At 42.6% G+C, this 14,575-nt stretch overlaps 1 protein-coding gene across 1 annotated transcript; it reads right to left on the reverse strand.

Annotated features, from left to right (window-relative positions):
• Nucleotides 1-1,106: 1,106 nt before the first annotated feature.
• Nucleotides 1,107-6,569, reverse strand: C16H11orf58 (chromosome 16 C11orf58 homolog). The gene is made up of 5 exons (XM_075048003.1): nucleotides 6,416-6,569; nucleotides 6,060-6,140; nucleotides 4,670-4,730; nucleotides 2,761-2,870; nucleotides 1,107-1,573 (listed from the first exon to the last, which is right to left on the reverse strand). The coding sequence occupies exons 1-5, from the start codon at nucleotides 6,473-6,475 to the stop codon at nucleotides 1,364-1,366; spliced, it is 522 nt and encodes a 173-aa protein (XP_074904104.1). The 5' UTR covers nucleotides 6,476-6,569; the 3' UTR covers nucleotides 1,107-1,363.
• Between the last annotated feature and the right edge of the window lie 8,006 nt (nucleotides 6,570-14,575).

Below are 14,575 nucleotides of genomic sequence, written 5' to 3' on the forward strand. Positions count from 1 at the left end.
TAATCAAAATATACACTCAGTTTTTATTTACAATATTACTTTTATTTTTTCGATAATGTAACTTATTCCAAGTCCTCCCCTAGTAACTGATGCTGCAATGTTTACGTTCAGCAAACCTATACAGTGATAGTACATACCGCTGCTTTCATGTAAGCCAGCTGGCTTGCAAATGTTGTCTGCAAGTCATAAATTGTATACAGAAATGGAAGATTCCCCACAAGCATCTGGAGTGTTTCCTGAAACACTGTTGTGGCAGAATGAGGCTGTACTAGAGGTACAGATCAGATGTTCTGTTCTCCCAGCAAGGAGAGGCAGTTATCTGTCTGATGTACTAAGAGGAAAACAAAGTCTAAAACATTCTGATATTTTATTAACTACCGGAATACAGAGGAATGGATGTGCTTAATTCTTGCTGGAAGGAGTTACTGGAACTCCTGACTCTTTAAGCGTATCAACTTTACGCGAGAGGTACAACCTTTTTGTGATAATTGACTTTTAGACCTCCAAGTGATGCGTGTACGGGGAGAAAACGAAGAAGGGGTTGCATACTTAACTCTGTATTCTATATTTAAAAAAGCTAAACAATTTGTATAACCATTTCATTATCAAAGTATATTTTCTCTTTCCAAGTAAACTGGTTTCTTCGGGAGGAGTTATTTTTAATAACAGCTCAGTGCTATAACCAGGAGCCAGTAATTCAAAAGTCACTTTTTTTCTACTGAAAGGTATAAAGATCTACAACTTATCTGCCCTCATTATAAAGCCAGAGAAGCAATTAAAGCCGCCTGTTGTATTACACGTTTCTAAAACACCTTCTCCCATGCAACTGCTGTAGGACTTCAGATGGATACAGTGATTAATTCTGTCACAAAAGTGAGTGACTTCTCTTAGCCCTGTCAACGCTAGCATCTATAGACAAAATCATTGTTTAAAGCTCTAGTACATCACAGAATAGTGCCGATATTGGTATTTTACAACTAATGCAACATCCAGTAATTCACATGTAATCTTAAGAGTTAGAAATTCAAGACTGGGGTACTAACTAAAGAAACCACTAACATGAAGTTTCCTTATCTGGCGTGGAATAAGGGGAGACACAGTTTAGATGACATTGTAGAGATTGGGCAGGAACAAAAAGAATTTATTTCTCCATCCAGTATTTTATACACTTTACAAAAACCAGTAATACCACTGTGCCCATAAAAATGTTATCCATGGCAACAGAAAGCAAATACTACTATTTGTCATCTAACAGGGTCTTTTTAAAATCATAATACAAAGATTTGTGCTGTAGCAGTCCTCCACTTTGCACTGTAACAATAAGGCTTACTGTACTTTAAATACAAAGCTGTTACATCTGCAGTTATGAACCACTGGCTTTAACAAACATCATTTTATAGTTGCTTTTTGCTTCTTTTTTGTTTTCTGGAACCTCAGCTTCATCATGCTTTTCAGCAGCTTGTAGCTCCTCTGCAGACTCCTCTTGCTCTGACTCAGAGCCACTTTCGGAGTCCTCTGAACTCTCTTCAGAGGAGTGTCCAGCTGCCTCCTCTTGTTCTTCGCTTTCCTGAAACTAAAAGTTCAGATTATGAGACAGATAAACCATTATTTCTTGGCAACTCCACTTCAGCTTTTAAAATTTCCCAGTGAGAAAGTCTTGCTTAATGGCTCCTTTCATTTTAGTACTAAAATGGGCTATGTTGCTAAACACAGGTCTTTAATGTACAAATTATTAGATGGAAAGCAACTCCACTGAACTGGTTAACCATGCCAACCGTGACATCCATGGTTTCATCAGCCATATTCTTATTTAGTTACAGCAGAAATCCTAAAGACACCATTAAGTGAGTTTGAAAAGTTTCAGATCACATCAGTTTAGTAATTCCTTTCTTTGGTGTACACAGTACGTAATGACACTTGAGTATTTGTCATTGAGTGAAACATAATGAAACTAGATGTTAGTTTAGTGGAATGCTGAAGTAATCCAATGATAATGCTAACAAGAACAATCCCAAAATGGCCTTTTTTTTCGTGGTCCTAAAGAGCAAAGCCTCCACGGCTGTAATATTAAGGATTCCCAATACTGCACAGGTGGTTTTACTCGTTCTGGAACCATCAGCTATGTTTTTATGCAGTAATTGCTGGTAAAAGTTAGCAAAAAATTAATTACTGCACCTTTCAATTGGCAGATGAAGACATGTTCCTAATAACCTGATTCTCTTGGTTTCTGTTGCACTCCTCTTCCTGCTCATTCCTATGGAATTCCTTGCAAGCACAAGACTAGTCAGGTGTCAGCTCACTGGAGGACTCTGTACAGCAAATTTTCCTTGTCTGTCTCCTCTATAGTCACTTACTTTTCAGGACCATAGAGAGGTATGTGCCCCACCGCAACCAGAAGCTAACATTAATTAGCTCTCAGCAACAATTCAGATGGTTATCCTGCCTTCTTATGTATTCCTTGGCAATACCCTGATTTAATATATTTGTCACTTTCTGTCCTAATCAGTCTTGATTGCTATGGAGTGTTAAGCATGTCATATCACTTTTCAGAACAATGAGAAGCATCAATCATTTCCAGGCATCTAAATGGCCACCACAGTGTACGCAAATAGGGGTCAAGTGCCTGCACTAAGTTTGTCCTTTAACCCAAACTGCGGAAGTTTGCCACTGGTTGTGGTGATTGGATTTTTAAACTATGTATCGTCTTGTCTTAGCGAAGCGAAAGCCAAATCATTATGGAAATAAACAACTTCTTACTACCTCACTGAAACCAAGTCCACAATGGCGCCGGTTTCGTCCAGACATGGTGCTGTCCATGCTTTGTTGGTACTGAGACTCCAATTCTTCATTCATTTTCTTGTCTTCTTCCCCTGCATTGTCCAGTGTACTTTGGTTATGGTTCATTCAAATTAACAAAGACATCAAATTACATGAAGTCACATTTTCAAAGTTTATCAATATATACATGAAAAAGTTTAAATTTAGACATCTTAAACTACTGGACTGAGTGTTGCTGCATACAAACCACCAGACTTATAAGCAATGGTATCAAGGGTGCAAGCAAAAGTGCTTTGATACAAAGATGGGTTGTTAAATTCCTAAGACCCGATGCATTCAGAGAGTTGTACTATGCATGGCATATGTTCCACTAAACAAGGTAAATGTAACCAGTATGACTTCCCTGTGCTTCCTGCCAATACTGCAACACATCACAGAAAAGAGAAATTTTCTGACCTTCGCTATGTAACATGTGATTACTATGATTAAACCATGATTATTATATAGGAGCAGAAGTCGGGACAATACTATCACTCTTGTTTATAGAGCTGTATCTGAAACTATTTCAAGCATCCTGAATTATCAGGAGTGGTTACTACAGCTCTACATTTTTCCATCTTTAGGAATTAGCAGAAAAACCAATTTTTTATGAGTCACTTCTACATGCCCTTTACTTACTTGTTTGAATAAGTAAGTAAAGAATCATTTTGACTGGGAGAAAATATGGTCTAATATAGTTAAGAATCCTCTGTTCTTGTAAAAGGTAGGAATCTCTAATTCTCCTCCGATAGGCCTACAACACTCTAGTTTTTAATTTGTAACTTTGTAAAGTTAAAAGCTTATATTGCAAATCAATATTTCCTTATTTGGAAGTTAGAGCTGTATGTTATTATAAAAGGACAGTAACTGTATGTTGGACAAGGAAGTAAAGTGTTAAGAAAACAGCTGTTCTGATTTTTTTGTGAAAAAAACAGCATCTTAACTTTTTGCCAATAACAAAGTAGTACTGATTCTTTATGACTCCTTAGGGGAAGCATCATCTCCTTTCTAGGAAATTCAGGTATAAGGAGGTGATTCTCAGTCACTCTGCAACCTAACAGCAGAATCTGGAACTAATCGTCAGGCTTCTTTTTGGTGTTTTGGTCCACAGATAATTTTTCATCAGCTGAAAAATTACTAGTGGACCATTATCAGGGAAAGAAGTTTTCTGGAACTCTTGACAGTTGCTATTCTAGACAACTTTATCAAAGCTTCTCTCAGACAGTCAAGCCCAGCTTGGTTTTGATGTACTTTGACTTACTACCTAAGCAAGCATGATAAGAAGTTACTATGGTCACATGTTACACGACATTAAATTATTGCTGATTACCAAGATGACCTTGCAGATCTTTTCAGCCTCTCCCTCATTGCTTTAAGGCAGAGATCTTTCTGTTCAATAGGTAATCACAGGTGGGGGGAGAAATCAGCCCTGTTCTTCTCCTTGCACAACAATTTAGAAGTTTGGATACCCATACCTGGCAGTAAGGAAGAAGTATAATACTGCTAGGTACCAATAGCAATAAAACTTTACTTTCTTATTTTGACAGCAAAATAAGACTGAGGACCGATAGGCCCCGATTTCCATGGCATTTGTACACAAGTTTAATTGACCATCAAGTACTTTGCTGAACCTGGACTTTAGAAGGCAAGTAAGTGCAGTCACAGAAACTGTTTGTCAGTAATCTAACAGGAGAAATTAGCAACTTCTACAACTCCACAGCCTGCCCTGTCTTCAACTTCAGCCACAAAATCTGAAATCCCTCCCTGCAGTATCTATGAAGCTCAAAGTACTGGGATGTTCCTAAATAAGTGTTCGATTTCCAACTTTGTATCAGCTGTTGGATAAACTGACCTGTCCTGAAGTGAGAGGTTGATCTGTGGTCTCCGATAACAAGGCGGCCAGTATGTTCTTTCTAAAAGAAAAGGCAGTTTGTTTTGGAGCTTTAGGGTGCAGACAGCTCTGCCAACATTCTGGAAATCTTGAATGGAAAAGGTTTGCTATCAAACCTTGACAACCAACTGTAGCAGGACTGTAAGTTTTACTAGCTAACAACTGCTGTCTCTTGATGAACTTGTTTCACCTTTGTTTTGTTGAATTTTCTGAAAAAAAAGAAACCCCAACAGCTAGATACCCTTTACTCTTCCCACACCCCAAAGCTGGTTCTACTCCATTCTGTTTCTTGCCACTGATACAAAAACTACACTACACAATGCTGGACAAGTGTGAATTTAGGTTCTGACAATTTACCCTTTGGGTCTCTTTCTCTGGCACTACGCAATAGTTCAGTCTGTGCATCTTACGACGATCCCACTTTTAGACTGGTCACAGCATCAGGTAAGACCTTCACAGTGCTCATTAATTTATGGGCTCAGTCATTCTCATTAGCAAATGGATCCCTATAGGCAAGAACTGGCATTACGTAGCAAGCAGCATTAAGTATCCAAGTAGACGTTAAGATTAGTGGTAGTGGGATGTTTTAATAGGGTATTGTATTCCTATCCACTAGGAGGTATTAACTTTTGCCTCTTTAATACAGTAAGATATTTTAGCTTACAGAAATACTGTATTTGAGCAAAATAAGCTAGTACCAGTGAAATTATTTTTCTTGATGGTAAGTAGAATTGCAACACTAAACCAATATTTTGTAGGTGGAAAAAGCACAATTATGTTTTACTAGTTTTGCAGCATTTTTTGCAAAGAGCATAGTAGAAATAGTTTTAGAGCATTTTCTCTTTAAAAGTATTTCCTGCATTATTTAATTAGGTTTACTATTTTGCTGGTTTAGTCTATCAGCTACCATTTTTCTGAACCTTTATTTTTTTTTCCAGTGGAAGCGAACTTTACAGACCTAGCAGCGCACAGCTTGGTTAGTTTGTAACAAGGACTCTCTGGGCAGCTTCCACAAGTAATTTTATTAGCTGGTCTGAAAGTATAGAGGTGTGGGGGTGGGAGGAAGCTGCAGAGCAGAGGCTCAACGATTTCAGACCCATGTTTTGCACCACATCGCTACTGACGTAACAGCTGCGGCCGTGAAACCCAAATCGTCCTTAAAGGAGAGTCCCAAAGCGAAATCGCCTTCCAGTGTTGTCTTTGTCCCGGGAGAGCCCTGCGGCCCGCAGCGAGCCTCCTCACGGGGAGGGTTCGCTGCGTCGCAAACAGAAAAGGCCGCAAAGCCTCCCGGGCTGGGGGGGGGTGGGGTAGATCCTCCCGCCCGGTCCCCGTGTGCCCGGGGCGGCCTCACCTTCCCGGCGCCCATCAGCCGCAGGAACTTCTGCTTCCGCTCCTCGTTGCCGAGGTCCGCCGCCTCCCAGCTGCTGGAGCCCTGCGGGAGCACACGCTGACTGCGCCCGCCGGGGCGGACCCCGAGCGGCCCCTCGCCGCCCCCCTCCCCCGCCACAGACAACCCCCCCCCCCCGTCCCCGTGACGCCTCCGCCGGCCGCTGCCCCCCGACAGCCCTCAGCGCGAGGAAGGCGGAGGGAGGAGGCGGCCGGGAAAGGCCGCGGCCTTCCCTGCGTCCCGCACCGGGGCCTCGCCGAGGCCTCCCTCCCTCCCGGCCGGCCTCCTCCCCGCTCCCCCCGGGCCCCGCGCCCATTTACATCGGGGGAGGCCGCTCGCTTGAGGCCGTGGTGGCCCTGGGACTCCCTGGCCGAGCTCATCGCCGCGGCTGGGTGACCGGGCCCCTCCGCCGCCTTCCTGCCGGAGCCGCTCCCTCGGCCGGCGGCGGGTCACGGCCCCGGGGTCGGCCGCGGGGCGCGCCGGGACAGGTAGTTCTCGCCCGGCCGGTGGCGGCGCGGAGCGGGCGGGCGGGGACTGCCCGTCCCACAGGCCTCCGCGGCGGGGGGGGCGGGGCGTCTCTGCCCGCTGATTGGCAGGGGCGCGGGCCGGTCCCCGGCCCCGTCTCCGGAGGGAGGCGGTGGCGCGGCAAGGAAGGCGGGGCTTGGGCGTCCTCGGTCGCGCGCAGCAGCGGAGGCGGGGCGGGGAGCGGGAGGGCCGGCGGTGGCGGCGGCGGCGGCAGGCGGTCACCGGGAGGGAGTTCGCCTCGGTGCGGCGTCGGGCGCGGCGCAGCTGCCGGTCAGGCGCGAAGTGCCGCTGGGGTAACGAGGGGAGCCAGGGGCTCTCGGCTCCGGGGCTGCGCTTCTGCCGGCGTGTGAGCGCGGCCGGGCGACGGCTGGCTGGGGGCCTGAGGTAATCCCCGCCGAGGAGGGAAGGCGAGCCCTGGCCGCGGTCGAACGTGCGAGCCGCCGGCGTGGAGGCGGCCGCGGTCCCCGCCCGGGCGTGCCGCTGCCGGCGCCTCAGGTGGGGTAACGGTCGCCTGAAGGCGGCGGTAGCTCCCCCCGCCCCCCCTCCTGCCGCGCGCCTCGGGTAGCGGCCGGAGCCGCGAGGACGCCGCGAGGTTCCCGCCGCTCTCCTCACGGCCCGGCGGTGAGGGGAGGGCCGGGGCGGAGGCGGAGGCGGAGGCGGGGCGCCTCTCCCGCTCTTCTCGGTCCACCTCAGCAACCGCCCGCGTCCCGCCAGCTCCAGCCTGACCCGAAATCCCTCCCGCCGCCGCACCGGAGTAACGCGGGGGCTCCCCTCCCGCCTACCGGCCCTGCCACCTCGTGTGGAGAGCGGCAGTCTGTGACCTGTGCGGACTCCTCTGTGTTTGGGGCTCCAAATGTCTCCAGTTAACCCTTCAGCTGCTCTGGCCGTTTGCCATCACTGTCTTTCCTGCCGTCCCATCTCCTCCACATGTGTGCCGTGTACGAAGCAGAAATTCACTTACCACCCCCCAAGTTAGTATTTTCTCACACACAGACGTGTGCTTCAGAATTAGCTCAGTTTGGATGGGTTGCCACCGAATGTTAATATTCTGGGGGTTTTGCTTAGATTTGTTGGATGGGAAGATGCACAGTCACATCTTCAGGTCTTCTCGTCTTAATGTTATGAAAATCCCTTCTGTTTTACTTCCTCAATTACATAGTGACTTTATCCCCATGATAAAGTTGTAACGGTCCAACTAATGCCAGGAGGCTAAGGTGCGCATACCGAAATGTGCAGACAGTGTGTGCCAATTCATGTTGCAGCTTAAACCTGGCTAGTTTAAGGTTAAAGTTGGGTGCTTAAGGATTTTTGAAATTAAAATGAGGTAAACTACTTAAGGTGAAAACAGGTATGAGCGCATGTAAGTGTATGTAGTCTTACTAGAACCTCCTTAACAATTGATTTAAAACAAATGATTGCAATTTTCTTGTTTAGTCAAAAGAACTCAAGTTAGTGTCTTAATTAGATCTTTTTTGAGTGGTTGTCAGTCTGTACATTCATGTTGTCCATGTGCATAAAGGCACTCACTTCAGCCATGGGACTTTTCATCTCCAGCAGTACCCATAAATTACATGTGCTCGTTCTCTCAGTCTTATTGTGTGCTTTGTATATACAGTATAGGTGGTCAGAATATGCCCCAGATCTTCAGTTCTTCTCAATAACTGGCTTGAATCTGAACTTTGTTTTAACTTGCGGTGGTCTAAGCTGCATTTCTTTGCATCTGCTTACCTGTAGTGGTTTGTTTGGCTTATTCTAATCACAAGGTTTTATTCTAATTTTTATTGTTTGTGTTGCTACACCTGTTAAACATTTTGGATTTGAGCCAGTAAGTCTACCCACCCACCCTGTCTAGCTCCGTGTTCCATCAGGGAAATTTTTTGGATTTTGAGGACTAGACGGAAGGAATGACAAGGTAGGCTGTGCCTGCCAATGCCAGGTGTAGTCATCTGCAAGGCAAGAAAACCACACTCTGCAAAGAGTGATTAGGGGTAAACATAACTTTGAAAACATAGCGCATAGGTCCCATAACACATAGGTCTACAGACAGTGTAAAGGTGCTGATGGGCGGCACATCTCATAAAGGAAGGATGTTCAGTTCCTTGCAAGTAACTTCTCTTTATGCTGAAGCAGCTTGGGGTGGGTGATGGTGGTCGGTCTGGTTCCATGAACTCACTTTTAGCTGAGGTGATCTGACTGCTGGCTGCAGCTGAGTCAAGCTTTCAAACAGTTTGGGGAAGATCCTGCAGTGACTGCCTTCAGTTTTCTGAATGTAGTTTTCCTATGCTCTCCCTGTAGTGAATGAAAAGTTCCTATAGGGCTTCTAAAGTTAGGCTTCAGCTCTGAACTGTCTTTGAGAGGAATCCGTGTCCTTGGGGGATGAACTGCTCCTAGCTAAGTTTGTCTTTATGAATTTCCTCCTTACAGAGCTAAAATGTGTCATTACTATTTTTTTTGTGAGTATGGCAATTAAGCTCCTCAGTCACTTTGATACTTTTTAACGTTTTCCCTGAGCCTTGTTATTCAGATGTCACCCATCGTTCTTTTGTAGGACTGAAATACAATGGAAGAAGAGTTGATAAGAAAATATTCTGGAAGATGGAGCACAAAAGTTCAGCAGATCTAATAATGTAGAAATGTGCTGATATAGCCCTTCCACTCCTGGGTAGGTAGATTCAGAATTATAGATATGTGTAGAATATAATTATTTTCAATTATTATTTATACGGAACAGCACTAGGATAGTGATGTTTAAATTCACATTCACATATATTGCACTGCTTGAGTGTGCAAAATCAAATAGAAAGGCATAGCTCTTACACCTGCTTTCTACAACTTCTGTAGTTATTGTTTGACAATGATAAAGAGCAGAAGGGAGCATTAATATGAGAGAATGTTATATTTACCACTTTAACTTCATTTTAATGTATTTAAATGTATAGAATATTATATAATGACTGTAATACTGGATTAATTTAAGTTTCAGTGTTTAAAAATTATTTCTAACAGAAGGGGAGTAAAATGCAAAAAATGTAAAAAATAACATTATAAATTAAAAACCTCAATTTTTTAGAGTAGTATCTAGCAGCATTTTTAGTCTGTTAACTTAATAGGAATTGTGGTAATCTGATACCAGTGTAACTGTACCTTTTCAATTTTTTTAAAGTTAAGCTTTTATTACAGTTTCTGTACTATTATGCCTAAAGACCTGTTCCTTAATAAAAACAAGTGTGAAATTTTAGCTTCATGGCTAAGGTTCCCTTATGGGACAAACTGAGAAGGTTTGCCTTGGGAAAAAAAAAAGTGCAAGAAAATGAGACTGTTAAACTCTAAATCAGCTATTATAATTGGGTCTTAGTTGTGGCTTACTGTTAAATTTAAGTCTTTTTCAGGACAACTAAAATGTACTAATGTTTATATGGCTGACTAATGGTTTGGTAATTTTGTTTTTGTTTACATTTTGAATAATGATGTGCTGATGATATTTTAGTGAGAGGCTTTTAGATTTTTTTTTTTGCTTAGTTTATTGCTCACTTGGGATAAAAATGCTCTGGTTTTGCAGAAAAGAGGTACCTTAATAAACAGATACATCCCTAGCATTAAATGGCATCCATCTGCTTATGGAGTAACTTAAAAATGGAGTGATCTGACTGCTAACAAAAATGTGGGTTCTCTCAGTGGCAGACTGGTTATGTAAAGATTTCATTTATCTTTATGGAGATATTTCAGATAATTCTGAGGATGTGCAACTCATGAGCTTTATATAATTCCAGTAACACTAGTAAGTGATAAGAAAGGAGTTCTGGAAATCCTGTTGTGCTAGGATTCAATGTTATATTTGCTGTATTCTTTTGAACAACTGAGAAATATAATGATTCACAGGAGAACAAGACAGACTGGGTTTCTAAGAAGAAACCTGTCTTTTCCAATCTGTGAGACTGTCTTAGGATATAAGCAAAACAGTAGGTAAGGATCCTGGGCAATATCGGTGTGAATTTTCCACATTTCTTTGAAATAGTCCCTCTTAAGAGACTATCCTGAAATTAACATTCAATTCACAGGAGATGAAGTCCCTCTTAAGAGACTATCCTGAAATTAACATTCAATTCACAGGAGGTGAGATTTTTTGCATGAAGCAGAAACTGCCTACAATGCAGAAATCAGACCTCAACTAAACGACTCTCTATCAGTATAGCCAAAGCACAATAGGGAGGCACGTTGAGGTTTTTTGTTGGAAATGAACAGAGATAGACAATAAGGTGAGAGAAAGATGAGGTGAAATGACAGATAAGGTAACAAAATTGTTCACTGTCCTGTACAATTATACTCTGTCTTATAACCCAGAGGTCGATGGATTGTAACCATCCTCTGCTACTATCACTATGGTGGCCGTATGCCATATCAAGGGTATTACAGTAAAAAGCACCCAGATTAATGAAGTATGAACTTTGATGAAGCTGAGGAGTGTGCAGCAATGATGGAACTGGACAAGTGCAGCGGTGATGGAACCAGAACTGGACTGGCAACATGAGGTTGAATTATTTATGGCTTGGTGGGCCCATGACACCTCAGGCCATCAAGGAAGAGATGCAACATATAGATGGGCTCATGATCGAGGGACAGACTTGACCATAGATATTATCGCGCACGTTATCCATGAATGTGAAATATGTGCTGCAATCAAGCAAGCCAAGTGGTTAAAGCCCCTGTGGTGTGGAGAGCGATGGCTGAAATACAAATATGGGGAGGCCTGGCAGATTGTCTATATCACACTCCCACAAACCCATCAAGGCAAGCACCATGTGCTTAAAATGGTGGAAGCAACACCAGATGGCTGGAAACACATCCCGTGCCCCATGCCACTGCCTGGAACACCATCCTGGGCCTTGAAAAGCAAGTCTTATGGTGACAGAGCACCCCAGAAAGACTTGAGTCAGACAACAGGACTCATTTCCAAAACAACCTTATAGACACCTGGGCCAAAGAGCATGGCATTGAGTGTGTGTATCACATCCCCTATCATGCACCAGCCTCTGGGAAAGTCGAACAATATGGTGGACTGTTAAAGACTATGCTGAGAGCAATGGGGGGTGAGACCTTTGAACATTGGGATACCCATTTAGCAAAAGCCGGTTGGTTAGTCAACCAAGGATCTACCAATCGAGCTGGCCCTGCCTAATCAGAACATTTACGTGTCGCAGAAGGGGATAAAGTCTCTGTAGTGCACATAAAAAATATGCTAGGGAAAGCAGTCTGGGTTATGCCTGTCTCAGGCAAAGGCAAACCCATCTGCAGGATCGCTTTTGCTCAGGGACCTGGGTGCACTTGGTGGGTAATGTGGGAGGATGGGGAAGTCCAATGTGTGCTTCAAGGGGATTTACTTTGGGGTGAAAATAGCCAATGAATTAAATTGTATGATGTGCTATATAACACTGTATATAATCACTTCTGACTTTTCTATATATTTCTGCTTCTATCGTGAGCTCCAGTCTGTGGATGGGAACCATCTTTGGGGGAGGAAGATAGGTGAACACCAGCTCTATTACAGGAAATACTAAAAAAACTACCTTAATGAAGATTTTCTATTCCAGTCCAGTTCCAAGTTTTGAATCTCGGCAATCTGTATTATAAAAACTTTGGGCAGACAACAGCTTAGGAAAACTAGGTATGGGAAAGCTGAGGATTAACTAGATCTTGCAGAAGCAGTTTCATGTTTGAAGAACCTGATGTAGAATCTTCAGAATTTTTTTTTAATTTTTTTTTTGAGCTCTCTGTGTAGAGTTAGGGTAGATGAAAGTAGAACTAGGTCTGACAGCAAAAAGAATTTTTTTGTTGTGTAATGTGGTAAGGATGTCTTTGGTGTGCGGTGACCGACTAAGCTGCAGTAATAGAACTATCACATGCTGTCCAAGATATGGCCTGGAAGCCATGGATTCAGAGTTGAATCTTCCCCTGTTATAGTCCTGGCTCCACCCAAGACTAAGTGCCTTTGGCAAATTATCTCACCTTTCTGCTTTATCTGTGAAATTAGGATAATATATCTACATGCCAGCGTTAAGAATTAATTAAGGGTTGCACAGTGTGTGTTCAAAGCAATGTATAAGTGCTAAATATTAGCTATAGTGTAATTGGACTACTGTAATTTATAATATGCTAACTGACATTGGCATATAAAATAGGATCAACCTCTTCTCAAGTGCTGTAGAATTTTTAATTGTTACTAATGAACTTCTGATACTCAAAGTAGCTATCACCATGAGACAGGGAATGCTGCCAGTATCTGTCTGTAGGAAAGCTTAACAAGGAAACAACTGAATTTTTAGCTTGAAATAAAAAAAAAGTATGTATGTACACATACACCCTACTTTAAGTGCACAGTTTAGATTAAATTTGTTTTAGGCAGAAAGCTTTATTTCTTTTTAAATGGAAACAGGACATTACCCTAGCATTTCAAAACTCTTTCATATCTTTCAGCATATTTTAAGCTGAGAATGCTTCCTGTTTTCTGACCAGCTTTGCTTAGTAGTTGTCACTGCAATATATAGAGGTTGCCACAGAGAAGAGTGGAAAATATTCTGTATATCACTGGAGGTGGGGAAAGAAATTTTTTTATTGAAATCTGACTTATGCAACATACTTATTCAGTGTGTTTTAGTGGCCCGAAGTCTGCCAAAAGTTCAATTCCAAGCTCTTGCTAAGTTTTGCTTTAAGGGGTTGGGAAGAAGGAGAGACAAGCTAAGAGCAAACAAAGAGATGTCAACAGAAGGATTGCTGAGAAGGGAGCATCAGTTGAGGGAAGGCAGTCATAGCTGTTAACATTTAAAAAGCCCTTTCAAGGACTAACAAAATAAAGGATAGAGATGTCCTCATCCTGAAATGGCTTTTATATTTCTGAACCTGTTATAAAAGCTTTTCTTAGAACACTTCCCCTCTAAAAACAAAATAGTTTCTATCATAAACAAGGCAGGCAGCACATCAATACAAAGACTATCTTCACTTACTTTTATTTCTGGGCTAGCAGAACAGGCCATTATTCAATACCACAGAAAAAAGAATTGTTGCCCCAGTTTAACGAATGAAGAAAACAAAGAATGGAGAAATGATGTCCTTGAATCCAGCGCTGTGCAGGCTTCCAGTACCATTGCATGTATTAGGCTTTGTCCTCAATACAAAGATTTTAAAAATCCTCATCGTAAAAGGTATGTTAGGACACCTTTCTCTAGGTACAGTCCTAGTGGAAGCAGGACCCAGGTAGTTTTGTATCAGTGTAGCCAGTCAAGGCCAACCATATATCTCTTACTTGGAGTTGATGTGAACCAGCTACATCAAAATAAGGAAATATAGCGCTTTGCTTCCTCTAAGATTTTACATCGTATTAGACTGACTAGGCCTCTTCATTTACCTGAGTAAAAATCATTTTTATTGCTATGAAGATATAGCTTTATATATATTTCAATTCTTTTCCTTCTTTTTCTTTTGTGCTTGCTAACACATAAAAGCACCAATAAAGACGTTTCACAGAAAGTATCTGCCAAATTCAATTATTCTACTGCGAGTCTGAATGATGAGACAAAATCTTCAGTATTATCAAAATGAATTGTGTTTGTTTAGAGTGAAAACTCAGTAGTTTCTTCCTTTGGTGTATCTCCTGTTTCATCCATCTCTAGTAAAGCAGAATACTTAAATGAAAAGGGAATCTAACATTTCCATCTGTTTCTCTTAGGGAATTTAATTTATTGGGTAATTTGAAAATGGCATGGACAAACCACTCCTTAACATACTTCAGTGAATAACTGTCTGCTGAAAAAGGTTGAACAAAATTAACATTGTCCTTTTTGAGTAATGTGGTGCTGTGAAAGCCAAAGTGTCTGAAGTCAGTTGGAAGTTGTCTGTATACAGAATTTGTCTCTTCATATAATTATTCCTGTTCCCAACACCTTTGAATCTTTTACTGGTTG

Source organism: Buteo buteo, chromosome 16, assembly GCF_964188355.1.
Source record: "Buteo buteo chromosome 16, bButBut1.hap1.1, whole genome shotgun sequence".
In the NCBI taxonomy this organism is placed as follows: domain Eukaryota; kingdom Metazoa; phylum Chordata; class Aves; order Accipitriformes; family Accipitridae; genus Buteo; species Buteo buteo.

Excerpts from the sequence above, each read along its gene's own strand:
- C16H11orf58 (XM_075048003.1), bottom strand. The coding sequence starts at position 6,475 with ATGAGCTCGGCCAGGGAGTCCCAGGGCCACCACGGCCTCAAGCGAGCG. Across the intron at positions 4,731-6,059 it reads GGCTGATGGGCGCCGGGAAG|AAAGAACATACTGGCCGCCT; the intron begins GTGAGGCCGCCC and ends CTTTTCTTTTAG. Across the intron at positions 2,871-4,669 it reads AACCTCTCACTTCAGGACAG|GGGAAGAAGACAAGAAAATG; the intron begins GTCAGTTTATCC and ends TGGACAATGCAG.